Raw genomic sequence first — 27,384 nt, 5'->3', positions numbered from 1 at the left:
GCCAACATTTTTCATGCCCTATGGGGTCTCCGATGGCCCCCAGTGGAGGAGAGGAAAATACTTCTATACTTTCCGTTGGACAGAAACGCACAGAATGTAGCCACAGAGGCAAGAAAAGCTATTCCTTTGAGGAAGAGGGGGTTGGGCTAGCTCTTTGAGACTGGCTCAAAGCTCCACATTCTTATGGAGGAGAGTTCTGAGGAGGACCCACTAATCCAGAGCCCCCAGAAGGACTACAGGTCAGGGGTCGTCGGGCACTTCACAGTCCAGGTGCCAGCAACACCTAGGTTCCCAAAGAAAGTGCTATCTAGAGTTCCAGTTTAGCCCTGTGAGCCCAGCACCTCCCACGGGTGACAGTGGAGACTTTACAAAACTCCAGGCTGCAGAGACCTGCTTCTTGTCACTTCCCAGAGACGGTGGTAGAATCAAGAGAAGAGACTCAAACACTCACCATGAATGGAGAGGTCATTTGGGGGCTGTGATTGGATCCCTGGGTTGGGGCAGGGCTGCAAGAGTTACTGAGCCCCGCTGTGGGCTCTCAGCCTCCAGTTCCAGCCCACTGACACCTACCAGGCCTCAGGCTCCACGGGGCAAAGCCAGAGGACAGGTCCCACCCTATTTCTGCAGGGCTGAGCTCAAAGGGTAGGTTGGCTGGGCAGGTGCTCTACAGAGAAAAATCCTTTGTGTTACAGAAGAAAGTGTGAGCTTTGAGGCCCACAGAGCCTCAAAGAGCCCTGTGTCTGCCGGATGCCATCTGGCCTGCCTTTCTCACCCCGTCACGCCCATCTTCTTCCCAAGGGAGATGATGATGTGCTCATTCCCCATGAAGAAGCCTCCAGTGATCCTCCCAAATTCTAGGCCAGGCCAAGAGCGCTGTCAACCCCGGCTTTACCACGTGGCAGTGCAGTGCGATGCACCTTGTCTACCTCAAAAGACCACAGGGGATGAGCACACACGATGGGAGGAGCGCCTTTCCCTATCAGAGGTGGTAACTCCTGTGTGCATGACGGTTAGCCCAACCCCTGGACACTCCTGAGACTTGACACTGCATCACACCCTTCTTCTCTGTACAGACAATGAATTAGCCAATCGCATTAGATTACGACGAGGTAGAGCTCCCATGAGACACCACCTGGGCTAAAATAAAATCCAAGCAAACCCTCTGGACTCAGAGCCTCGCCAGCCTGGCTTGGGTCCTGGCACAACCTTTTTGCAGAAAGGTATTGCCTTGCTGGGTTATGTTCCCTTTGCGCGTGTGCTTCCTTGTACCACACCAAGAACGTTTTTTCCCAACCACAGTTCATCCTCAAATCCGTGCTGCCAAAGTGAATTCAGAGGGAGCAAATGTGTCTGCGGGTGTTTGTGTCTGTGTCTCTGCATGTGTACACGTGTCTGTGACTGCATGTATATGTGTGTGTCTGCGTGAGTGTGTGCACTTATGTGTGTCTCTGTGTGTGTGTTTGAGTGTATGTGAGTGTGTGTATTTATGTGTGTGTTTCTGTATATATATATATATATATATGTGTGTGTGTGTGTGTATGTTTATGTATGTGTCTCTCTCTGTGTGTCTGTGTGTTTGCGTGTGTGTGTGAGTGTGTGTATTTATGTGTGTGTCTCTGTGTGTTTGTGTGTATATATGTGTACATATATATATTTATATTTATATATCTGTTTATGTATGTGTCTCTTTGTGTGTCTGTGTGTGAATCTGTATATGTGAGTGTGTGTATTTATTTGTGTGTCTCTTGCTCTGTGTACTTATGTGTGTTTCTATGTGTGTTTGTGTGGTCTCTGTATATGTGAGTGTGTATATGTTTGTGTGCATGTCTCTTTGTGTGTGCACGTGTGTGTGTGTCCCAGAGCTGAAGGTAGAATCAATAAAAGCTTTTCAGAGGAGCTTGTTCAGATCAATGTGGAAAAGTAACTTTCAACAATAAAGGAGCCAAGAAGAAATCAAAATCTTACAAAGTCTTGAGTTCCTTGTCGTGGGAGGTCATCAAGAAGACAACCAGGGGGCATCTTCTAGGGTGGAGGAGAGGTCCCCCAAATCCACAGGAGAACAGAACCAGTCAGTCGGATTATTGTTGGGGTACAGGTGGCCAGGCACCCCACAAATCCAGGCGAACCCCGGGGTCAGCTTTATATGGTTGTGAGTGCTTCCACCTTCTCACGTGGGTAAACGATGCACTTCCCCCATTCAAGCCATTGAAATAAAACAATGAGTACACTTAACTGAAAATAATACACAAGCTCATAATACAAGTGGAAGATTTTGGCAAAATTGAGAAAGTGACTTGTGACAAAGCCTAGAAAGCCCAGGGTTCGAATCTCATAGAGGAGTGTGACCAGAACACAGGGACCTCAAAAAAAAATAAAAAAAAAACCCTCTACCCACCAAGTCTTAATGTGAAACTAAACCATTATGGAATGAACCTGACTTTTACCTATGCAGCTGAGATGGGCACTATTGAAGAACCTAGAAGAGAGAGCAGGTGGGGAAAGGTGGTGGAAGAGAGAGCAGGTGGGGAAAGGTGGTGGAAGAGAGAGCAGGTGGGGAAAAGCAGCTAGGGAAAGGCGGTGGCAGAGAGAAATAACAGAAGCAGCCTAACAAAGAGGGCTGCCAGTTTCAGCAGTATGTGAACATTCTTGGGCTAAGTAAACCCCTTCCCTCAACCTTATCTAACTGGGAGTCCTCTACTCTCTATGCTAATTGTAGATAACTCTTCACTCCAAGCATAGTAAATAGACTTGAGCAGTGGGCTGCTTATCTGCTGAGGAATGTAGGTTAAGGGAATAAAGAGTGAGTGTGCCGTAATCGGCTAGTTATGTCTGCATTGGCACAGACAGAGGAACTGGTGCCATAGGCTCCATTCATCTATGTGATATCTTAGGCTCGTCCTGCTTTTCATATTATATTTTCAGGACATGAGAGAAGGCTCAACCCCAAGTTCATGGCTGGCCTGGTTAAAATCTACATTCGTCTCCATGTGGCCTGTAGAAAATCAAAGCAGGATGCCACCCATGCCATGATTATGTGATTTCAGAACATCCCTGTCTAGCGTGAATACCCACAGCATCAGCCCGAGCACACACACAGCCAGGCTGAGCACCACCCGATCCAACTCATCACAATGACTGCACATGAATGTCCTGTAATGCCAAGGGTGGCAACAAAACCCACTTGCAGTAAGAGTATGTAGATGTCACTGTGACAGTCACACTCTGAGACCGGAGGCATTGTCGCTGGGGGCTTTTGGTTGTTGATGGAAATGAGAAATAAGAACCACAAAGCCAGTGTTTCACTCAGAGTTCATTCAAACGAACAGAATTGAACTGAATGGGATTGTTTTCTTAATCTTTCCCTTTCTTCTTCCCTCATTCTGGGTCCCGGTTTCCTTATTGTTCAAAAGAGGAGCCTTCGAGGGGTAGTTTTAATTTCAGATCCAAGACTTCATGATTTTATAATTAACTCTGTGTTTAATTTACAAAGCAAAGAGAAAGCCTTTCTTTAGGCGAGAAAATGAAAATGGCTGGAGAAGAGACAGCAACGCCAGAAGGGCCTTCCACCAGCTCAATCACAAAGACGTGTGTTTACCCTAATTGTTTTATATCCCCATTTAGATGGTAGTCTTTCACTTTCTGCTCTTTTTAATCAAGTGCATTCATTAGCTCTCTCATCCACTCAGTGAAGCTGTATAGTTTCAGGGAACTATGGATGTGTTTTCTTCTGACACAGAAATCCCACTTCTAGGAAGACCATTGGCGTAAGTGTACACATGACCAGCATTAGTCCTGGAGCCCGTCCAGGCGTCCGTCATCAGGGCTGTGTGGACTCTGGCTCGGCCATGCCGAGAACTGTTATGCATCTGTGGGAAGAACATGGAACGCCACTCTTCAGTGACGAAACTGTGAGCTCAGGGGAGCTTGGCGAAAGAGGAACACCAGTGGGGGCAGCACGCTGTGTGGGGAGCGTGCCCTTTCACGGAAGAAAGAAGAGGAAGAGACAAACACGCATCAGCAGGAAAGAAGCTGGAAAAGTAAATATTAACCTTTCTTAGAAAAGGTCAGCTGTAAGGATGACACAGACAGCACGGTGGAACCTAGGTAAGAGCCAGGAGCTCACCACTGTGCCGTTGGTTCTATGGGATTTTCACTCTAGAACCAGACAAAAGTTGTCTGTGTTTGAGAAGGTGAAATTGTTCAGCCGGAAGGGACTGATCAATTCCTGGAGTCTGGAAACACAACAAAACAGCCTGAGAGTAGATGAGTGCTTATAGGACCACAGAGTCTGTCTGTCTGTCTGTCGTGTGTCCACAGTCTCACATACCCCCACACACATGTGCACACGTGTGTGCATGCCATTTCCAGTTCTCGAGTACTTTGAAGTCAGCTTACAGACCTCAGGACTGCTCACTCTTAGAGTGCTAGTCTCTTATAGCACTGCAGTGCCTTGACCACACATGTGGAAAGGACTGTTACATTTGTTATCACTTAACATGGGATCCACATACCAATTCTGTGAGTCCCCCAAAATTCCCTTCTTGTTTTCCAAATCCAGGGTTGGAGCTACACTCACGCTGCTCACTGATATTTTGCATGCTTCTTAAATTTAGCCTTTTTCTGTCTAGAACACTCTCCTGCCTTTCCCTGGATCCTGTTGTTTTCCATGACATTGATCGCTTTGATGAATACAGGCTGGGTGAGTTGTAGAATGTCCCTTATGCTCCGTGTGGGTGCTTTTATTACACTGTAAAGTTCTGTCTTCAAGCTCAGCTCACTGGAAACCCTTAGGGGTAGTGAACCCCAGTAGCAAGAGTGAGCATGCCCAAACCTCAGGAATTGCCTCCAAAATATCTCCCACTAGGAAGAACCAGGGCTGCTTGAAGAAATGAAGCAATACTTTTTTTTTTTTTTAGTTACAGAACTGCAAGGTGTCTATCGGGGAGTGTGGCAAGAGTGTCTGGTTAGTAAGGCCCTGGGTTCTCTCTCTCTCTCTCTCTCTCTCTCTCTCTCTCTCTCTCTCTCTCTCTCTCTCTCTCTCTCTCTCTCCTCTGTCTGTCTCTCTCTGTGTCTCTGTCACTGTCTCTCTCTGTGTGAGTGTATATCTCTCTGTGTTTCTGTGTCTCTCTCAGTCTCTGTCTCTCTCCCTCTCTCACTCTGTGTGTCTCTCTCTGTCTCTGTTACTGTGTTTCTCTGTCTCTGTCACTGTCTCTCTCTGTCTCTATGTCTGTCTCTCTATCTCTTTCTCATGCGCGCACGTGCACACACACACACACACACACACACACACACACACACACAGAGAGAGAGAGAGAGAGAGAGAGAGAGAGAGAAAGGAAGGAAAAGGGTGGGGAGCGCTGTTGCAGATTAAAGAAGTCTGCAGTGTCAAAGCAAGACTCTAGCTCCTGGATCCTTGATCCCCCTCTTCACCTATAAATAAATGGCAATGCAGACGTTTTGAGGACAAGAGGGAAATCAGAATATAGACCATCTATTATGTAATGTGACTGTGGCACCGAATTGTTTCAGTTGTGATGAGCCTATTATTATTATGTAAGAGAATACAACCGTTCTTAGGGGATTCCTGCTACTGTATTGGAATGAAACATTACGTCTTCAAACTGCTGTACATCCTCAAAAAAATAGCTGGCTTTATATGGATGGGTATCAGAGGGCATGTGGAGTGTGCATGTGCGTGTGTGTGTGTGCTTTTGGGGTAGGGTAAAGGACATTCTATATTCATTGTACTTTAGGGGGAGAGAATTTGGGGAAAATGTAAATGATGCAGCATCCACCCTCCACAGTAAAGATGGCTGCCACAGACAAAGTGCACACAGTCATGGCACTCTTAATGAACCATGAGTTCCTAATGCAACTTACACAAGAGAGAGAGGCTACTAAGAAATCCTAAGAGGAACACAGCAGCTTCTGGGGGCCTCTTGGATCACAGTCAGACCCTGGGCTCCCAGCTTTGCAGAGGAAGCTGATGATACCGAGCTGATGTCTCTGAGTGGGATGAACACTGAGGTGGCTTAAACTAGAATGACCACCAGGGGTGGCAGGGGTGGGTGGGGCGGGGTATGGATGTGTCTGCTAGAAGCTGTGGAAGGTCTTGCCAGGGAAGTGGTGCTTACTCTGTATATGGAGACATCCTTTTCTGTGCTCTGGGTGAAGGGTTGGACCATTTTTCTGGACTGAAGTCCCTCCCACTCATCACTGCAGAGACAGCTGGGTGGTTTAGAAGACACTGAAGACAGGCAGGGTGCCCCACCCCAATACATACCAGGCCAACATCCCATATTCCCAGACCAGGGGATGGAGCATCCTGCCTGAGACCTTGGGGGAAGTGGAGAAATGTGTGTTTATATTCCCGTTTCGGCATGATTTCTAAGCATCTAACCTTGGGTTGTTTTTCTCAAGTAGAGCCCTTTCTGCTGCTCGAGGCTTAGCCACTCATCGTGGAAATGCTAAATAATTTAAGATTCTTTGTCAACCGATTCAAAGCAAAAGCCTTCTGTATAATTCACAAGTAATGCAAGCTATGTGCTACTAAAACAACCAGTTCATTTATTATAAGACCTCTGGGGTGGAGCCGAGTATATGCCTGAAAGGCTTGGCAGGCGCCGATTCACCTATAGCTAGTCTATCTAGCCTTGGAATCCAAAAGGGTCATCTATTTATACAAAACAACTTATTGGGTGGGAAGTAAGTTGAAGAGAGATGTGTACCTGGGTGTGTTTGCCTTTGTGTGTGTGCATGTGCACCTGTGTGCATATTTGTATGTGCCTCTGTGTACGTGCATATGTATGCGTATGCCTGTGTGTTTGTGTGTCCTTATGTACGTACATCTGTGTGTGTGTGTGTGCTTGTGCCTTTGTGTTTGTGTGCCAGTGTGTATGTGTGTGCATGTGCCCTGGTGTATATGTTTGTGTGTACCTATGTGCTTCTGTATATATGTGCCCCCCTCTGTGTGTGCTTGTGTGTCCCTGTGTGTAGATCACTGTGTGTACGTACATGCTTCTGCCTGCATGTGCCCCTGTAGATGTGTGTGTGTATGTGTTTGCCTATGTGTCTCTGTGTATGTGCCTCTTGTAATGTTTTACCCCAATACAGCAATACAGTAGCAGGAATTCCCTAAGGATGGTTGTATTCTCTTACATAACAATAGGATCGGCACCCCCAAAGCAAATCTCTGTGTGTGCTCCGCTCTCCCCTTCCTCTCTCTGTGTGTATATGTAGACATGGATCAGGAGTGACTTCCAATGAGAATCTCTTGCACATAAAGAGTCCTAAGCTAGCCCAGGCCCTCTGTGGACCCATGCATGCTGTAAAGAAACGATCAAGAGTGTCTACCGTCCCTGGGAGCATAGTCAGTAGTCAGTGACGGAAGTGCAAGACTCTCTTGGCATCCTGCTTTCCTCATCTGGAAACAGCTAAGCAGGACCAGCTCCACCTCCTGCCCCGCCTCGCAGTGCATGTGTTGAGTGTTAAATGAGATTGTGGGACAGACAGCAGCCCAGTGGCTGCCAGCGGTGATTCTGGAGCTGGGTAGGTCTCCTTTGGGAAACCATCCAGTCTCTGTGTGCCTCAGTTTCCTCATCTGTGAGGGGAGGGGAGCAACAGTGTGTAACTTGTAGGTTTGGCACATGAGGAGGAAGAGAGAGCTCACACTGTCGGGAGCCAAGCTTGGGCAGAGGCCACGATGACTGAAGTGTGTGGGTGTTGTGACAAGCCACCTAGGCTGGGATAGGCAAAGCAACCTGCTCCGGCCACCACAACGGTCACCAGCATCTGGGTCGACATCTCATTTACCTGCCCCAGGAAGCACTGCACCGGATGCTCTCAGGTCCCACCTGCCTGTACGTTATAGGGGTGGGGGTGGGGGCGTCTCTTCTTCCTTCCCTATTCGACATCTACCACAGTTGCACCAACCACAAGCGGCCACGCCTCTACCGTAAGTAGTTTCAGTGATTTATTTATTTAAAATGAATTATTTACACCCTTTAGACTTCCAGAAAGCAGTGGAGGTGGCTGGTTGGGAAAGACACACCAGCTATGAGGCCACTGGAGTTACACACCGGGAGCTGCTGTTACGTTCGATGCTGTGGTCTTGAATTAAAAATGGGGGTCAGAACCTTGAATTGAATCTTCAATCAGATTGACAGGAAAGATATGGGCTGAGTCTGTGGCAGGAAGAGATTGGGAACAGCCATGCACTCAAAAGCTTCCTCTTAGTTCCTAGCCAGCCTCTGCTGCTGGAGAAAACCAGAAAGAGAACACGTGCCCTCTAACAGCCCGTGGGCTTGCCCCGCCTTCCTGGCAGGTTCTCTGCTGACTGGATTGTTCTGAGTCACCTTCATGGTTTCTGACAGTTCATTTTCTGCACACAACTTTGAGTCCAGAGACAAGTGGAGACTTATAAATCCTCAAGAATTTCCCAGCCAGCACCTGGCTGGTATCTCACATCACAGATGCATCCATAGGACAGTCTGTGTGTGTGTGTGTGTGAGGGGGGGGGTCACCATCCAGTCTGTAGAGGGTATCTGCGTGTCACTGTGTGTCCTGTCCTCGAGCCCTCCCCCTTGTCCCCGAGGAAGGGTCGGTGTTTTTGCTTCATTGCACAGACAAGCTCAGGGAGGCTCTGGAGGACTCTAATTTGCTATCCTGCTCATGAGACTAGTCAGAGGCACAGTTATCTCAAACCTCTTGATCTTTGTCCTCTGTTCCAGCCACTGTGCCAAGCTGCCATGTTTCCCTCTCTTGGGGTGGCAGGGTTCATGTGCTGAGCTGGTCGGGGAGAGCCTGGAAAGGCATATGGCAGGTGCTGCATCTAGTGAGTGGTGGGGTGCACAAAAGACTCAGCACAAGCCAGTGGGTGAGTGAGTGAACGAGTGAATGAATGAATGAATGAATGAGTGAATGAAGCAGTGAGAGGAGGGCCCCTCCAGCTCTTCACTCCTTCCACCAAATGCATGGCAGTTTGGATCGTAAAGAGCAGTGAATCCCATGTGAAGCTGTGGTATGAACTCTCTGTTCCAACTTCACATGCATGGCTGGGCAGGACTCTATCCAGCTTCAGACGATGGCAGAGTAGGACTTCTAGGCAGGAAGAGATCTATAAGTCTTAGCCTTGTCTGTGGGTTGCCACAGTATCATGGGGGGCGGGGGGATGAAGAATTGGGGACTGTCATGACCCTCCTCTGTGTAGACAGGCTTGGGAAGGGGAGAGAGTACACTAGAGCCGAGGGTTAGGAGGAACCCGGTAAGGTACCAGCAAATTCCAGAGAAATCAGGAAAGGTTTCATGGAAGGAACCCAATTAAAGGCAGGTCTTACAAGGAAAAGGGGAGGAGAGGTTTGCCAGGCAGGAAGTGTCGCCTGAGTGGACAGCCAAGTGCCTAGGCTCAGGGCATTCTGGGTAGCCCTAGTCAAAGGTCAAATGAGTAGCAGGGGCAGGCCCCATCCAGCACGGTCTTTCTTTGCCCTTAGCTTTTCCCATAATCCCCTTCACCCCTCTCACTAAGTTCTTCAGCCTGGTGTCTGCAGCGACCCCTCTGTTACTACAATCCCTGGCACTGGTCCTGCCTGGAGACAACTCCTCTAGTTCTTTACTAAGAAAACCACAGCTAATGAGTCCTTTTTCCTACCAAGAGCATTCCAGCCAAAAGTTGCTGACCTTCTCCTTATCCTGTGTGTGGTATTCTTCCCAATTGACCCAGACAGCTGGTCTTTAGTGTACCTGGCATCCTATGATGTGACCAGTGAGGACTTTCTAACGTCCTCCCAATCCTGGACTCTCTCCCAACCTTTCCTCTGCTTGGCCCACAGAGCCTGCCTCTAATATTAATATGGGGTCTCTCCCATGCCTTCCCTTTGCTGGGTCCGCAGAGCCTGCCTCTAATATTAATATCGCTCATTCTTTCCCTCCCTTCTTTTGTTTTTAATGACTCCAGAAGGCAGAAGCATCTCATAGATTATTAATGTTCTAAATGGCCCCTCTGGAGACCAGTGCCAGGAAGGCTCCAACTGCTCTGCATCGCTGGCCTCTGTTCTGTTTCTTAGACAGCAGCAGCCTCAGCAGGCATAACACTTCGGTGCCTAATCACACTGCCACCCTAAATGCTCTCCAGTCCACTGCGCCCTCTGTTGTAAGGGCATGGCAGCCCTATGAGTTGGGTCATGGCAGGGTGTTGGCCTGGTAGGTTTTGACTCCTGGGGTTGGAGAGGCAGAAGTGTGAACTTGGAGTATCTGGGTGCCAAGTCCCCACCCACCCTCGACACTTGTGCTCCAGAGGTCCAAGGGGCCAAGGCAAACAACCTTGGAACCCACACAGAGCAGAGAGTGATTTCAAAACTCTCATCAGACGCCACCCGATGCCTGCTCTGACTGGAGGAGCCAGGCCGTCAGAACAGCGGCTCCTGTTTCATCATTCATAAAAAAATGCTTTCACTTGGCTAAAGGGAAAGAGTCCCTCATTCACTCTTACTACATCTGCAGGACACAAAAGTCAGGCTTGCAACGCCTGCCCGTGTTACAGAGGAGGGAGTCTGAGAGATAAGACAACGTTACCTAGCAAGCCTCAGTGAGCCAAAGGACGGCGCTTTAATGTCAACACCAAGCAAGACTTCCAGTTTGAGGAAATAGAGTCCTGAATGTACTAGATCTTTACTGGCAACTGGTCTGCAAAATCTACTTTCTCCATTGGAATGGCCCCAGTGCCTCCGCCCAATCCAACCTCACAGGAGCTTATCCAAGGAGACAGCTCCTATGGCCAACGAGCTCCTCGGGTGCCCCAAAGCTGGCCAGGAGGCAAGGTGGGTTGTGGGAATACCTCAGGAGCGCCTGGAAAAGGCATCCAAGAGTTAAGAATTTACTGCGGAGCCTTTTAAAGGACAAGCTCTGTGGGATGCAGGTCTTAGGGAGCTGGTGTTTGCTGTTCTCATGAGCCGCCCTTTAGTCTGACAGGAATCTGACCTTATTTTCATCCTCTTCACTATAACAGTTTGCAATCCCATCTGTGGCAGCAACGCCTGCAAGCTGAAGCAACCTGCCCTGCTCCTGCGGCTCAGGGGGTCTGTCCTGCTCAGAGACCACCTTTGCCTGGCTCTGCTTCCATGTCTTGGTCAAGCTATGCAATCTTCATCCTCCCTGCCTGGCTTCCAATTCTCCCTTCTCTTCCTCTCCTTGGCCCAAGCTTCAGAAGGACAGACAAGGCTGGTGTGCTCGAGTGAGTGTGTGTGTGTGTGTGTGTGTGTGTGTGTGTGTGTGTGTGTGTGTGTGTGTGTGTGTGTTTGGGAGGGGTAGATCTTTGTCAGTAGAGTGCGAGATCGGATTCTGAGCAGGAGTTGCTCAGGTGAACCAGGTGATTTAATCCCCATCAGATCAGGGAATGGAGATGGCTGTGGCAGAGCCAGAGCCCACCTCAGGTATCCTTTGCATCTGGTTGGCAAGTGCTACGGTTGAGGGTGCTTGAGTCATCCCAGGGCTGGTGAGATGGGGGGATTGGTACAGCAGGGCATCGGTATCAGGCCATGCCGGCGTCTGCAGCTCAGGAGAGAAAGGCTCTGACCTCTGCAAGATACAGAGCATCGGGGGACAAAGAGCAGTGAATGCCTAGGAAGGGACCCACAAGGAAGAGAACATGTCAGGTAGGGGTGCAGCCTCCCAAAGGAAGAAGCCTCTAAGATGTACTCATGAAGGATGCCCTGCTGGAGGCTGAAGGTGCAATGTCCTTGTCACACCATTCAGTGGGGCTGTGCCTTGGTGACACAGGTCAATGTGCCCAGCAGCAAGCAGCCCTCCGGTCCTCCTCCCTACACCTGTGCAGTGAGGATCCCTAGGGACGAGTGATCCTAATGAGTCCCTGGCCACCGAGTCCACAGAATCAGAGTGCAGAGCAGTCACCTGAGCTGCTGGTGCCAGCAGCAGGGTGGAAAGTGGGTCGCTGAGAGAGTCTACGAATCCTCTAACCTGGTCCTGCACTTCCTGGAGTTCCAGAGTTTGCTTCCTTAAAATAAGCATGTCCCCACCCCACCTCCAACAGGGGCTGCAAGCCATCAGCCTGATCCCCTCTAACTCATGCCCAGTCTCCCCAGAGCACACCCTAGCTGTCATGGCAACGCTCAGGGCACTTTGGGCAACTGGTGTGTGGTATGGCACTAACCTTGTGGTCTAGGGATGGCGCTATTGTGTCTGAACTGGGGAAGCTGAGGGGAAAGAGGCTCCATCTATGTGGCTACAAAGAAGCCGCCATCCATGCTGAGCCAAGAACTTAGAATGAGGCTGCTGTGAGATGTAACCTCTCTCACGCAAGTCCAATAAACTCATTGGTTCCCTGGGGTGGGCTGCGGTGGCATTGCCGTTTGGCTTGTCATCAGGTCTTTAGGAGGAGGTAGCTGTTCACATCTCTCCCAGAGAAGGACCTTTAGCAACTCTATGACTTCACAGCCACAGGTTGCCTGCAGGAGTTGAACACTTATACCCTCTAACTTCTACCACGCCTCCAGCCTCTCACACTTGTATCACGAATCATCATGAAATTCCCAGACAGGCGTGCAACTCCAGAGACCCAAACCCCACCCTCTTCTACTCTCCGGACATGCTCCCTTCTTTGATGGCCAGCTGGCACCTTCCTGGTTGTACCCTAGTTGGTCTTTCCCTTTTCTGATGCCCAGATTCAGAGTCCTGTATCCTGCCCAGGTTCTCCCTGGGATGGGGGAGGAATAAAGCCAACCTTCCCTGGTCCTCACACTGATGTGTGGGAATTCAGGCTCCCAGTGGCTGAGTGACTCAGCCCAGGACAAACACAGTGTAAGCCTCCCTCGAAGCAGGCCTGATTCAAGAAACACAGCAAAAGGCAAAAGTTAAAATTAACCTTTCAGCACCAGCGTGCTTTTTTACCCGGCAGCAGGCGAATCCCTATTTTTGTGGCTCGGGAAAAAGAAACAGCCTATTTTCATTCCAGCATTCCAGGTGGGGCTTGGTCCAGCAAGGGTCCCCGCACCTTCAGTGGACAGTCAGGGCTCCTTATGCAGCCCACACCCTACAACCCGTTTCTGAAAGAGGTCAAGATATTCAAATCCTCCAGCAGATGCAGACCCACACATCCTTTGTGGGTGAGCTCAGCCTCCAGATAGGGGCAGAAGCAACTTGGAAGAACCATGCCTTGGATCCTAACAAATGGATGTACAGTTCCTGTAAGTGAAGGGGTGGGGGACGGGACAGGTTTCCAGGCTGGCAGGCCACTCCCACCAGGATACAGATCTGCCTTTCTTTCCACATTCAGACTCTGCAAGGCTAGAGGAGAATGGCTCCCTTGGGCTTAGTCTACCACAGTTGCCTCCCAAATCATCAAATCGCTCAGATCCGCCTAGCACTGCCCAGTTCCCAGGTCTCTGGGCCCCTTCATCTTTGCATCTTACTGGAACCCTTGATCTGGCCCTGGGATCTGGAAGGAAGCACAAGCAGGGAAGTAGGGGGCTGGCCTTAAGTGGTACCCAAGATGCTGGTTGCAGATACACAGCAGATCTACCGAGGCAGGGGGAGACAGAAGCGGCTGGCAGACCTCACTCATCCCTACAGCCAAGGCCACACTGACCATGGCTTTCCAAGGAGGCTTTGTTCTTCAGCCTATTTACCCTTGGCTCCCGCTATCAAGAAGAAACTCAAATCCAGAGAAGGCGAGGGACTGGGCTAAGGTCTTGCAACAGCTAGAGACACCTTGAGGGCTTAAAGCCAGGCTCTCTGTCTCTGTCTCTGTCTCTGTCTCTGTCTCTGTCTCTGTCTCTGTCTCTCTCTCTCTCTCTCTCTCTCTCTCACACACACACACACACACACACACACACACACACTCTGGCCTGTGCTAGCTCCCTGGAGGCTGTGAAGTTTGCTACCCTCTAGCCCCTTCTGTTGCACAGGCTCACACCCGGTGTAGCCTGCTCCAGCTGCATGAAGGATCCCGCTGCCCAAGCCCACCCACATTCCCACCCCCTAATAATTTATTCTTCTCTCACTGATAGCCTCTGTATCCTATCTGCCTGTCCCCTCTCCTGCTTCAGCATGTGTTCCATGCCAGGAGAGCTCATGTGGCCAGGCTCAGTGGGCTACCAGTCCTGTATCACACCTCTGCCACAACCTGGACTCAGGGAAGATCCCTGTTGGTGCTCCATCACTGTCTGACTTCTCAGCCCCCAGACATGCAGACTTCCTCATTAGCAGCTGCCTGTTTGAATTGGTCGTTCTGTTCCCTCACAGGGCTGCACTTCACCCAGCAGCCCTTTCCCATCCTTCAGATCTCAGATCCAGTGTTACCATCTCCCAGAGGCCTTTGCTGAGTGCCCACATAGCCACTATTTAATTCCACACGCCTGCTTATTTTGAGCACAGCCCTGTCTTCTTACAGCAACCTCATTGCCTGGGCCAGGCTAGTTGAATTTAAATCTGGCCTTGCTGCTTAGTAGCTGTGAAACCTTAGGCAAGCTCCATGGCCCGTGGGTACCCCACCTTCCTTATATATAAAATGGGGATGATAACAGACCAGTAACAAAGACTGAGTTAATGCACGTTAGGGTTCATGACAGTGCCTGGTGCCTGGTGGGCTTCAGGGACCATCCTGAAGATTGCTGCTACTTCTTTGTTTACTGCCTGGCTTCTTTCCAGTGTCAAGCTCTGACATGATAGGGACCATTTCTGCCCTTCAGTTCTACATCCCCAGTGTTTACCAGAGTTCCAGGCAGAAAGGAAGTTGTCCCAATGTTTTTGTTTGTTGATTGGAAGGAAGACAGACATTGATAAGTGAAGGGTAGATGGGTGGTAGATGAATGGACAGATGAGTAGCTGGATGGATGGATGATGCATGGATAGATGATGGATAGAATGGTAAATAATGATGGGTGAAGGGTTAGATTGATTTTAGATAGATGGATGGATGGATGGATGGATGGATGGATGGACAGACAGACTGACGGATGGAATGTACATGGGTTGCTATCACTTGCCCTGTGGTCATATGTTTCTATACTTTTCCATTTCAAAAGTAGCAGTAGCAGTAGCAGCTCTTACTGTTGAGCCTCATCTACAGCCAGCTATACACCCACTGAAACATTCAATCGTGTAAGAGTCAGCTGTGGTGAAAAGCCAATACCTGGCCAGGAGCCTAGGAATGGCTTAATGAGGAAAAGGGCAGTATTGGTCAAAGGAGACCTTCAGTGGGAAAGAAGATCTGGAAAGGGAAGGATAGGGGGGCAGTGGGCGGGCTCTGAGGCAGCCCTGAGTTCCTGTGGGGCTGTGATATCTGAGGGTGGTGCTCTCTGGGGGCTGCACTGTGGGTCGGTGAGAGAACAGAGGGGCAGAGGATTATCAGTACAGTTGATAGGACTTTATGGGCCTGCAAGTCTGGCTAGGGAGTCAGCGGTGAGCACCGAGGCTCCAGCACATGAGACAGCACGCACAGTTAAAGGACTCTTGGTCAGGTCAGCATCGAGGGCAGTGACAGCAGTGCAACTTGGGCACGGCCTTACTCAAGGCCCATTCCTGCCGAGTGCTCACAGCTCACAGCTCACAGCAACAATTCCGAGTCCGTGGGGTAGGGACTCCACCCTTACCTGCACCAGGTTCCAGCCTTGGAGGGATTCCGCGATGATAGAGGTGACAGACGGACAGACACCTCCAAACACCATCAAATGGTTCGGCCCATACTTTATTGCGTCATAGAAGGCTTTCAGTCCCTTTGCATTGTCACACTGGAAAGAAAACACAGAAAGGGAGCAAGGCCTAAGTTAGACATGGGTTATCCTGGGGCAAGAGCCCCACAATAGGAACATAAAATCAATCTGCCATCACGGCAAACCCTTAGACAAACTTCAGTTTGCCCCGGCTGGGGCCTCTCCACACAGCCCCATGCCCAGGCCCTAAGCTTAGGGAAGTTTTTGGTCTTACATCCCAGGCCTTAAAGTGCCCTTAAAATGCAGCCCCTCAGCTGTCTCTGTAGCATACACACAGAGGAAAGCCATATCAGTCCCCCAGCCTCCAGTCTACGGTCATTTACATTTTAAAAGATGAGGCCACATTCTGGCTATTGTGAAAACAGACAAGAACAAGTGTTGGCAGGGTGTAAAGAAACTGCAAGCTTTGTACCCTCTCAGTGGTGATATAAAACAATTACATTGACGAAAACAGTGAGGCTACCCTGAAAAGTCAACAAAGAATTGCCATATGGTACAAGAACTCTGTATAAATGGAAACCCTGAAGAACCGAGAGCACGGACTCAAAGATATCTGTACTCCATGTTCAGAGCAGTACCAGTCACAATAGCCCAGAGGTAGAAACATCCCAAACTCTGTCAACAAATGAAGGCACAGGCAAGGGGTTGGAGGTACATGCATTGGAATAGTATACAGCCAGCCCTAAAGAGAGAAGAAATTCGGATGCGTGATAGAGCCAAATGATATGGCTGCACTGGAAAGAGGAAGAAAGGGTCAGTGACCGCCTCTAGACCATCGTCGGAGCCCTGAAGTGAGGTTAAAGGTTTAATAGGGACCTGGGGCTGTGCGCATCTGAGCAGTCTGATCACAGTGTGGTCCTACCTACCATTGACCCATCATTGTCTGGGCTTCCATTTTACTTTGCAAGGTGGTCTAACAAGTGGCTAGAGCTGTGAGATCTCTTTTCTGGAGACAAGCTCCTCCTATAGGTGCAACCAAGCTCAGTCTTTTTTCCTCCACCCAGCAGGAGATTCCTAGGGGGCAGGGTGGATGCCAAATTACTCTGGGGTCCATTGTTTCAGTAGTCTAACAGTGAGATTGAGGGACAAGCGTGCCTCTTTGAAATACCTTCGTTTCTGACAGGCCCGTTACTGTAGGATTCCATTCATGTGAAGCACTGGAGAGGACAAATTCACAGAGGCAGGAACTGCGATGGCGGTTGTGAGGGGCGTAGTGAGAGGGAAGTGTGGATGACTGCTCAGGAGAGTGAGGGCTTTGATGTGGGATTATGGCAAAGGTCTGGAAACTGAGGGAGGGGTGGTGTGACAGTGTGAATGTGAATGTCACAAGGCACGAGAAGGATGTTCAAGACGGTAACTGGATGTGATGTACATTTGTCACAGTCGTGGGGGTGGGGTGGAGGGAGAGAAAAGATACCACGCATCTCAAAAGGAGTCAGTGGCAGACACTTCACACTTGATGCTTAGCCCAGAGCTGGTCTTGAGGGCACAGCTCTGTCCAGGACTAGAAAGAAATCCTGACCAAGGAAACACACCAGACACCCCAGTGAGGAAGCGGCAAGAAGAAAGATGTGCTGGAGTGGCGGGGATCCTCGCGGCTCACTCTTCCCTCCCAGCCAGTGGTCAGCTCCCTGAACAGAGGACCCGAGGACCTGCCTCCCCAGCCTGGAGCTCAGCAAATCCACCACTGCAGCTGCCTCAGTGTCCCCTGAAAATCACTGATCTCCTCCCTCTGCTGTTCCTGCTCTGACACGTGGCTTAAGAGCACTGGCTGGGGCTGGCGAGATGGCTCAGTGGGTAAGAGTGTTGACTGCTCTTCCGAAGGTCCTGAGTTCAAATCCCAGCAACCACGGGGTGGTTCACAACCACACGTAATGAGATCTGACGCCTTCTTCTGGTGCGTCAGAAGTCAGCTACACTGTACTTATGTATAATAATAAATGAATCTTTTTTTTTTTAAAAAGACCCGGGGCTCAATTCCCAGCAGCCACATAGCAGCTCACAGCTGTCTCTAACTCCAGTTTCAGGGGATCCAACACTGTCCTCTGGCCTCCACAGGCACCAGCCATGCACATGATATGCAAACAAATCTTTTTGCATGTAAAATTATATACATAAAAAATATATACATACATAAAATAATTTTATAATTATTTTTAAAAAGCTAGAATTTGTAGACAAGAAAATCATTGAAAACAAGTGTGGGGTACCAGTTGTCGAGACCTGTGAAACCCTGGGCCCCAGCTGATTGTAGAGCCTCCATCCCTCCAGTCGGGCAGATGACCCTCCAGCAGGGCAGTTAGAAAACACTCTGGTACTAGCAGAAAGAGACCCAGAACCACTTCTCTATGTTGTTCACACAGCTGGGATAATGCTCTTATGCTCTTCATGGTGAGAGACCCACTTTTCAGGATGCCCGAGTTCTCTCCTCTCTCTCTGCTGCTCGCTGCTCAAATCATGCCTCTCCAGACTCCTTTAAATCCCTAAAATAAAAACCATCACCTTCCTGCCTCTGGGTTAACGGAATTGCTGCTTCCTTTGTTAGAAACAGGTTTCCAACTTGCCTGACAACAGAGCTCCCATCAGTGGTACCTAGTCCCACTCACTGTCTAAACAGATGTGTCCTCTGGTGATTCTGAGGCCCCACACAGTCCTCAGATAGCCATGAATGAAGCCTACCATCTAACCTTAGGCTTACTTAAAGCATTGTAAGACCACTTTGTGATTGGAGGATGGGGGTTGTTCTTTCTTGAGTGTGAACTTTTAGATGATGTTGTATTGCCATACCAAAGGTTGGTCTCTAGCAAATACTATTTTTTTGTCTGTCTGCCTGCTGATCGGATTTGCTTCATTCACTTCACTGTGGTCTGCTCATGGCTCCTGCCTGGATTCCACGAGGACAGGGTAAGTGCTGGGTACCTGTGACTCCCACAGGGTCTGCACATCTTTCTCCTTTTCTCTTTTGCAGTATTGGGGTTTGTACACAGGACTTGGCACCTTCTTGGTAAGTGCTGTACTACTGAGATACACCACTGGGGCCCTCTTTTAGGTTTTGCTTTGAGCCAGAGTCTCCTTATGTTGCCCAGGCTGACCCCGAAACAGTCCTCCAGCTTTAGCCTCCTGAGAAGAGGAGCCGGGACGGTGGGGCAGTACCATCACACCCAGCCTGTCTCCCTCTGCGATGGTGAGGTAGTACCATCACACCCAGCCTCTCTCCCTCTGCTTGTACATTGTCTGCATCTCCTTTCTTCCCACTTATCCACATCACCCTGTTGGCATCTGCCCTGGACTGCCTCATACAGCAGCAGCTCTGGCCTCAGACCTCACAGGTCATGAGTTAGGGCACTATGAGATGACCTGTATAGGAGAGAGCACTTAGGGCCCGATCAACCCACAAGAAAGCCAAGGGGCTACCCTCAAAGAAGACAACGGATGGTTCAGATCAGAACAAGTTCAGGCGAGGAATCAGGAAAGAGAGAGAAATAAGCCAGCCCTTACTCCAACTGCACCCCCTGCCCTAGTTGACTAAAGAGGACCTGAGGCTGGGGTAAAGGAGAAGGCAGAACCCTTAGTGTCTTGTTGGGGAGTTTGGGGTTGTAACCTGTAGATAACTGAGAGAATGCAACGTTCACATTTTAATTTGGCTTAGGAGCTGGAGATATAACTCATTTGGCAGAGTCCTGAAATTCGAGAGGCCTTGGGTTGAAGCCCCAATGGTGTATTAACCGACTGTGGAGGTGCTCATCTGTAATCCAGAACTTGGCTGGGGACTTGCTACAGCATGAGTTTAAGGCTAGTCTGGGGTTCATGAAACACTGATAGATAGATAGATAGATAGATAGATAGATAGATAGATAGATAGATAGATAGATAGATAGATAGATGAAGTGTATTGTATTAATTTTGGGGGCAGTCAAGAAAAAAAAGAAGGGAGAGAGATAAAGGAAAGAAGGTAGGTGATGGCGGAGAAGAAGGTTCCCCACTTTGTGTTTCTTGGAGTTCTGAGCTAACTACCCAACTAGGAAACTGCCTCACTGTCTGCAGAGCATATATAGATATCTATAGCAATGTATAGATAGATAGCAGCTTGGGGTTATTTCTCTGCCCTGATTTCCTGAGCCATTTCTAGTTTGAATCTTTATCCAGAGGAGGTTTCTTGTTTTCCCATCTAATGAGAGTCATAACCCAGAGCCACCAGATCTATTGTCAGAGCGCGTTGGAGGCAGAACTAAGAACAATGAGCTCTTCCTACTTGTTTGCTTAGCAACATCACCCATCAGCTCAAGATGCTGTGTTAGCAACGGGGCCGCCTGCTCCCAAACACACAGCTCTGGGCTTGGTCAACTCACAAATCTCACCATGCCTGACAACTCTTGTTGGAGCTGGAAGAATTTCCCAAGTGCTTGCCTGAGTCAGTTTTTACCAACCTAGGAATGGCAGGAAGAGTTTCAGCTCCAAAGATCTCCACTCCAGAGTGTTACTCCCAGGAATGCCATTTCCTGGCAAAAGGGATTTTGCCAAGATAATTGAGGTGCTAATTAGCTGACCTTAAATTAAGATCTGTGTGGGCTCACTGTAGTTCCACAAGCCCTTAACAGCAGAGACCTTTTGCTGGGATCAGCGGGGAAATTAGAGCTTGAAAGAGTGACAGGAACTTGTTAGGCTACGGTGGCTTAAAGATTCTTGAAGAAGGAAGTGTGTCACAGAGAGGAGGGTTCAGGCTTGCAGTGGCAAGAGCCTCAATCCTGGGGCTGGAGAGATGGCTCAGCAGTTAAGAGTGCTTGCTGCCCATGCAGAGGACCCAGGTTTAGTTCCCAACACCACACTGGGTGGCTCACAACACCCTGTTCTGACTTCCATAGATACAAGGCATGTGCGCGGTATGCATACATACATAAAATTTTTTTAAATCTTTTTTTTTTTTTTTTTTTTTTTTTTTGGTTTTTCGAGACAGGGTTTCTCTGTGTAGCCCTGGCTGTCCTGGCACTCACTTTGTAGACCAGGCTGGCCTCGAACTCAGAAATCCGCCTGCCTCTGCCTCCCGAGTGCTGGGATTAAAGGCGTGCGCCACCACGTCCGGCTTTTAAATCTTTTTTAAAGACTCTGGATTCTGCCAGGAAACCAAAATAACATAGAAGCAGGCCTTCTCCAGTCAGGCCTTCAGATAGGGGCCAGCCCTGGTTTAGGCACCAGCCTGGAGTCACAGCCACTATGGAAGCAGAGGCAGCAAGACCACAAATTTATAGCCTGTTTGGGCAATTTGCCCTGTCTCAAACTAGCCAAACAAAATTATAGATCTGAGGACCTAGTTGAGCCATAGAGTGCTTTCCTAGCATGAGCAAGACCCCAAGGCCAACCCCTAGTACAACCAAAATAAACAGGTATATAAAAGCAAGGACTCAGCCTTGCTTGGCACCATAGAAAGCCTGGAACACAAGGCTGCACAAAGCTACGCTGTGCCTGCAGCTCTGCCACAGCTCTGTGAGGAAGCCAGTAAGCAGGGTTTAAACCATCACATTCCTGCTGATCTGGTGCAGCAAAAACAAGAAGCTAATGCCTTCAGGTAGAAGGAGAAAAGCGAGAATGCCAGAATACATTTTCCTCCAACAAAAGAACTAGACTCAAATATACATCTGCGTCCTTTCTGGTCTACACGGTGCAGAACAGTTTTCTCCTATAAAATGATGGGTAGTGGGGAAGGTTTGTTTCTAATGTGCTGATGTGACAAAATGAAAGTTCTCGTGCCCTACTTATCCTTCTGTCCCCTGGTCCACTTCTTCCTCTGTGAATCCAGGTACAGGCAGTGGTGATGTAATCTACACCCTCCCCACCCCCACCTCTCTGGGGGAAAGCTGAGGACCAGAAGGGAGGGTCTCTCCTGCGACTTGCCACGATTAGGGGGGATTTTTGGATTCCCAGTTTAGAGGTTTCTTATAATTAGTGAATTTGGCAAGTGGAAGTTAAAGCTAAGTGTTCTGGAAAGACCGGCCATTTCCCTCAAACAGTGCTGCCAGCCAGGACCTCCAAATGTGTCAGAGCCCCTGGCCTAAGGCAGGAGAACTCACCTACAGGGGACTAAGACCTCTTCCTCTCCTAATGGGACTACTATTAAACCGCATCCAAAGGGATCTGTTCTTCCCTCCCACCTTTCCCTCTGTGTGTGGTATAGCATAACTTGTAAACTTGCATTTGTGTGTGTGTCTGTGTGTGTCTGTGTGATGTCTGTCTGTTCAGTTGAGGAATTGCCCACAGGCACATCTGCAGGGGTGTTTTTCAGACTGTTAACTGATGGGGGAGGGGGTTGGGTCGGTGGTCCTGAGTTCCGTGAAGAAGGTGGGTAACTGTAAGCCCGGGGGCAAGTCAGTCATTCCTCCATGGGCTGCTTCAGTTCCTGCCTCCAGCTTCTTGCCTCGAGTTGCTGCTTTGGCTTCTATGGATGATGGCCTGTAATCTGTAAACTAGATTAACCCCTTCCTCCCCAAGTTGCTTTTGATCATGCTTATCAGAACTAGGAATATGCTCCATTTTTTCCCCTCTGATTAAGCCTGGAGCTCATCGGTTATCTAGACTGGGAGCCCAGTGAGCTCCAGAGATCCACCTGTCTCTGCCCAGCCCTCCTTCCCAGCACGATCATTACAGACACACGCCACCATGCCAAGTGGGTATAGGAGATTTGAACTCAGGTCCTCTGGCTTGCATAATAGGTACTTTTCCAGCTGAGCAACCTTTCAGCTGTTGTTGTTGTTGTTGTTTTTTTGTCTTCAATTTTTTTTTATTAGCATTGGAGTGGAGGGACATAGCATGCATGACACATACATAGAGGTCAGAGGATAGGTTGTAGAATCAGTTCTAGTCTCTATCTTTATGTGAATTCTGGAAATTGAACTCAGCTCTTCCGGCTTGGTGCCAAGTACCTTTACGCACTGAGCCATCTTGTTGGCCCCCCTTCCTTGCTTTTTGAGTAAGAGCCTCACTAGATAGCATAGTCTGGCATGGAATTCTATATGTGTCCCAGGCTGGCACCAACCTGGATTCTCCTCCATGCTGGAGTTACAGGCTTGTGCCACCAACCTTGGCTATTCATCTGTCCTACTTAAACACTCGCCCCTAACCCTAATTTCTCATTCTGAATCTTCTTAGATGACATTTGTTATCCTCAAAAGGTGGACTTTCCAGCTGACCACAGCTGGACTATCTTGGGACTTCAAACTCACCCCAGCAGGGGACTGGGCCCAGCAGAGCTCGACTGATCCAGCATCAGCATTCCCTGTAGCCAGCATCTCCTCACATTTGTTCCATACCCCACAGAGCTGTCCTGGAGTGGAATAAGCTCTGGACTCCCTCTGCACCCTGAACCAGCATTCGAGCCCATGTTACATATGTCACTGGGCCTCCACAAAGTCACGCACTAAAAGCCTAGGAAAGAGGACCCAGAGGTCCTTGATAGAGAGTAGCTTTCCCGTGTGGCCTCAGGACTGTGTCCTGGACAAGGCTGCTGAGTGCCTACCAGAGCAGCTCCTCAACAGGTCACCTGCTGAGTATCAATTTGCTTGATGGCCAGTTCGTTGACACCTGGGAAATTTCTCCAAGTGATTCCTTAGGGGGTGGGGCTTGTGGCCACTTCCCCAGACACACTTCACAGATGTGTCCTTCCAGCTCAGGCAGAAGTAAATTTCATGCGCGTGTTTCACATTTCCTCCCTTCCTAAAGGCTGCGCTTAGAGATGATTCCTGAAGCGCTTGACTATCACCCCCTCACGGGGGGGGGTGAGGGGGTAGGGTAGGGTAGGGGTTGCCCCTGCTGAAGCCAGGAAAATGCTGGAAGCTGTTTGATATCCTACGCATGGCCTCTGTCTGACAGCTGTCAGCGAGCCGTCCACTGGACCAAACAGTCATTCGGAGAAGTTATATGACAAGGTGCCTCTATTAGCCATTTGATTTTTGATAAGTTGCCCTCAGAGCCCTAGAAGGGGGCTCTCCCTGCAGGTCCTCCACTAGGCTGTCCTCCGCTCACCTCAAGAGGACGTACTGAGTGTTGGCATGGTCACAGGAAGGCATTCCACCACCTCCTCCTAACTCACACTGCCATGCACAGCTAGAAGGGCGGCCACAGGCCTGCCAACGGTCACCACCTGCACATTCCAATACACTGTTCTGTCACCGACCGTTTCTCCTACCCTGTGAGAACCTGTCACAGAGAAATCACTGGCACACACAGGCTCTTAAAATCCAGCACTTATAAATGGGAATAGATCCAATGGCCATGAAAATCCCTTTTTTTTTTTTTTTTTTTTGGTTAATGAAAAAAGTAAGACTCTGGAATGAGTTCCATTTTCATTTAAATCTCACTTTTAAAGAATTAAAATACTTCTCTGACTTGAGAATTTCAAAGAAAATGAAGCTGAGAGTGAAAATGTTTTTTAAAGTAAAAATGCCAAGAAAATGTCAGAGTTAATAATGACCCATTGAAAACTGGGAATTATTCCCCACAGAATACTAGACTGGAAGGAGACATTAAAAGCAACTGTGTTCAACCTGCTCTCAGGCTTCAGAGCCCTCTTCATCTCCCCCACCACGAGCAGCCGGTGTGGTATCTGCTAATGTCCCTCCAGCGCCAGGGTCTCAGCTCTGCTTCTGACAAAGTTCTTAAGCTGGCCTGAAACCACCGATTCTTTTGCATTGTCTGTCCCAAAGTCCCATAAAGGACCAGATGGTGAGCGTCTTAGTCTTCAATGGGCTGAGCAGCGACTCATCTCAGCCACCGTAGTATGAACAGCTACAGATAATACATGAAGGAGCGGAGGCTGCAAGCCAATCAGACTTTATTTTTAAAAGCTGCAACAGCTGGATATGGCCCAGGAGCCACATTTTGTTCACCCCAGCTCTGTAGCCTCATTGAACAAGCATGGTCCTCCACCTCAGGAGAGCCCCCCAGATACCTCAGCTCAGCCTGAGTTACTCGGAGATGCCTTCGGGCTAAATCACCCTTGGCTCCTCTAATCACCCTATACGGATGCTTCTGTCTGTCAGACGTCCCTGGGCAGGCTTCTGAGCACAAGTGTTTGGGAGCTGTGGGGCCTACAGTGGTCTCCCAAATACCTCCATCTGCCTGACAGAAAACAGTACTAGCTGTGGGTATGACAGCTCAGGCCTCCCATTCCAGCACTCCACATTTGAGCTACAGAACAAGACCCTACCTAAAACTCTGAACCAAAGCCAAAGCAAACAGCAAAAGAACACCAGCTACCATCACCCCCGCAGTGTGCTAGACTCAGTACTGAGAATGGTAAGTGCCACCTTACAGTATTACTAACATCAGCTCGGTTTTCATTTCCATTTTACATGTTTAGGAAGCCGAGGCGCCCAAAGGTTAAATAATTTACTCAAGGTCACATAAATTCGAAGGATTTAGTCCTAGGCAATGTGATTTCAGAAGAATTTCATTTTCAATAAAAAATTCCTGGGCTAGCAATATGGCTGAGCAGGGGCTTGGTGTGCAAAGCCTGACAACCTGAGTTCAAACCCTGTGACACACCCAGGACAGACCTGACTCTCCTGTGTACCAATCCCGGTTTTATCGTTTTGTGTCCACGCTTTTCCTCTCGATTCTGCATCCTTAGGTTGAGCCGTGTAACTGGGATCGCTCTGAGCACTCCAGAAACAGGGTCTTCTGGCTCACCATTATGTTTTGCATTGTCTGGTGCTGAACACAGTTCGGGTCTTTGCACTTGGCAGCAGTATGGCAGGCCAAGGTCTTCTGAATATACCACCGTCCCTGCTAACTCCTCTGCAGTGTTCCAGTTTGTCTCTCTGTTGTGGTGATGCAAAACTGACCAAATGCGATTTGGGGAGGAAAGGATTTATTTTCGCTAACAGGTTACAATCAGTTTCCAGAGAAACCAAGACAGGAGCTTGAAATAAAGGCCATGGAGAATATAGCGTACTGGGTTGCTTATACAACCTGCCTAGGGATAGTACCGCCCACAGAGGGCTTGGCACTCTTCCATCAATTAGCAATTAAGAGAATGCCTCATTGGACTTGGCTCCAGGCCATCGGATTTAGAAGATTCTTTGGTTGAGGTTTCCTCTTCCCAGGTGACTCTGGGTTGTGTGAAGTTCACAGCTGAAGCTAACTTTGGCACTCCGGTTGTTCCCAGGGCTTTGGCTGTTCCAAGCAAGATGGATCGCCTTTCTACGCACAGCTCCTGGCACACGGGCAGGGTTCTCCATGGCACAAACCTGAATGAAACTGTTGACTCATAGGGCATGCCCCACTCTCTCAGCGAGACACCAACACTCCTTGCAGCAGTAGTTGAGACACCTCACAGCTACACCCACGTCAACTTCCAATTTTGCCAGTCTTGTGGGTACCCGCCGTCTCATTTCGATTCATGTGGTCCAGATCACTAGAGAAGTTAAGCCATCCTTTCACGTGTTTATGGGCTGTCTGGGCTTCCTCTTTCATGCTGGTGACTTTGCCTGGATTTTTATTGGGTTGTTTGTCTTACTCTTATTGATTTGCTCTAAGCCCTCCCAGCCACATTGCCAAACCGAATGAAACATCATCCCCCGCCCCCTGCATCTGACTTCTGCTCAGGCTGCTCAGACCGACGCCTGGCGAGTCTGAGCACAGGACTGGACTCAGACTGGACTCACACTGGACTCGCAGTCAGTAAAGACTACACCTTTCTTGGTGGCAGGGGAGAGAGAAACTACTTGACAAAGTCCAGCCAATCAAAAGATAGGTGAAAATGTAAACCCAAGGGACGGGAGCTGTGATAGGCAGCGGCGGTGAGGGCTGAGAGCTAGACCCACGTAACAGGAAAGGAAGACACCACGGAAATGCAAACTTGAGAAGGCGGAGACGGATTTGGATGTCGGTTAATTTCCTCCTCTGCCATAGGAGGACTTTATAATCAATACCTTCAAAAACTGAAAACTGGAGTTGAAAAGCGGGGAGTCTAACCTCATTGCTTTCCAGAATCCTCTCTGTGCCTCTCTCCAAGAGCAAAGCCAGAAACAAATATTCTCAGTAGTGTAGGCAAAATCGCCCAACACCAACCAGTTTCTTCTACTTTACAGCCTTTTTCTTGGACCCGCAAATGAAGAAGCAGCAACACCAAATCTTTATGTCCTTCTTTCCACTTACAATACATGCACAGAGAGGGGTCGAGAACAGCCATCATGTGATGCTGAATATAGCAGGGTTTCGGGTGACTTTTTCTTAACTTTTTTCTTGGCATTTTGGTTTTTTTTTAAATGATCTTTAGATTTTTAAAAAATTTATTATGTGTAAGTACACTATAGGTGTCTTCAGATACATCAGAAGAGGGCATCAGATCTCATTATGGGTGGTTGTGAGCCACCATGTGTTTGCTGGGATTTGAACTCAGGACCTTCAGAAGAGCAGTCAGTGCTCTTAACCACTGAGCCATCTCTCCAGCCCATTTTGGTTTTTGTTTGTTTGTTTTGTTTTGTTTTGTTTTGCTTGCATTATGTTTTAAAGCACCTATTACTTTTATACAGACCGAAAGTCTTTGTGGCCACCTTTGAGATAGGGTCTTACTTAACCTATGGGGTTGGCTTTGAATTATATACAGCTAAGGATAACCCTGCGTTCCTGACCCTTCTGCTCCTGCCTCCTCAGCACTAGGGTTACGAGC

At 48.9% G+C, this 27,384-nt stretch overlaps 1 protein-coding gene across 1 annotated transcript in view; it reads right to left on the bottom strand.

Moving 5' to 3' along the window:
• The window catches only part of Gabbr2 (gamma-aminobutyric acid type B receptor subunit 2), a 329,174-nt gene that overhangs the window by 195,044 nt on the left and 106,746 nt on the right, over positions 1 to 27,384 (bottom strand). Inside the window, exon 2 of the mRNA XM_021159700.3 lies at positions 15,603 to 15,740. Coding sequence (XP_021015359.1) covers positions 15,603 to 15,740 — 138 coding nt within the window. The remainder of the gene's footprint in view (positions 1 to 15,602; positions 15,741 to 27,384) is intronic.

Source organism: Mus caroli, unplaced genomic scaffold, assembly GCF_978045245.1.
Source record: "Mus caroli unplaced genomic scaffold, Mus_caroli_1 scaffold_6, whole genome shotgun sequence".
In the NCBI taxonomy this organism is placed as follows: Eukaryota; Metazoa; Chordata; class Mammalia; order Rodentia; family Muridae; genus Mus; species Mus caroli.
Note: the sequence above shows the minus strand (reverse complement) of the source record. Positions and strands in the feature narration are given on the sequence as shown.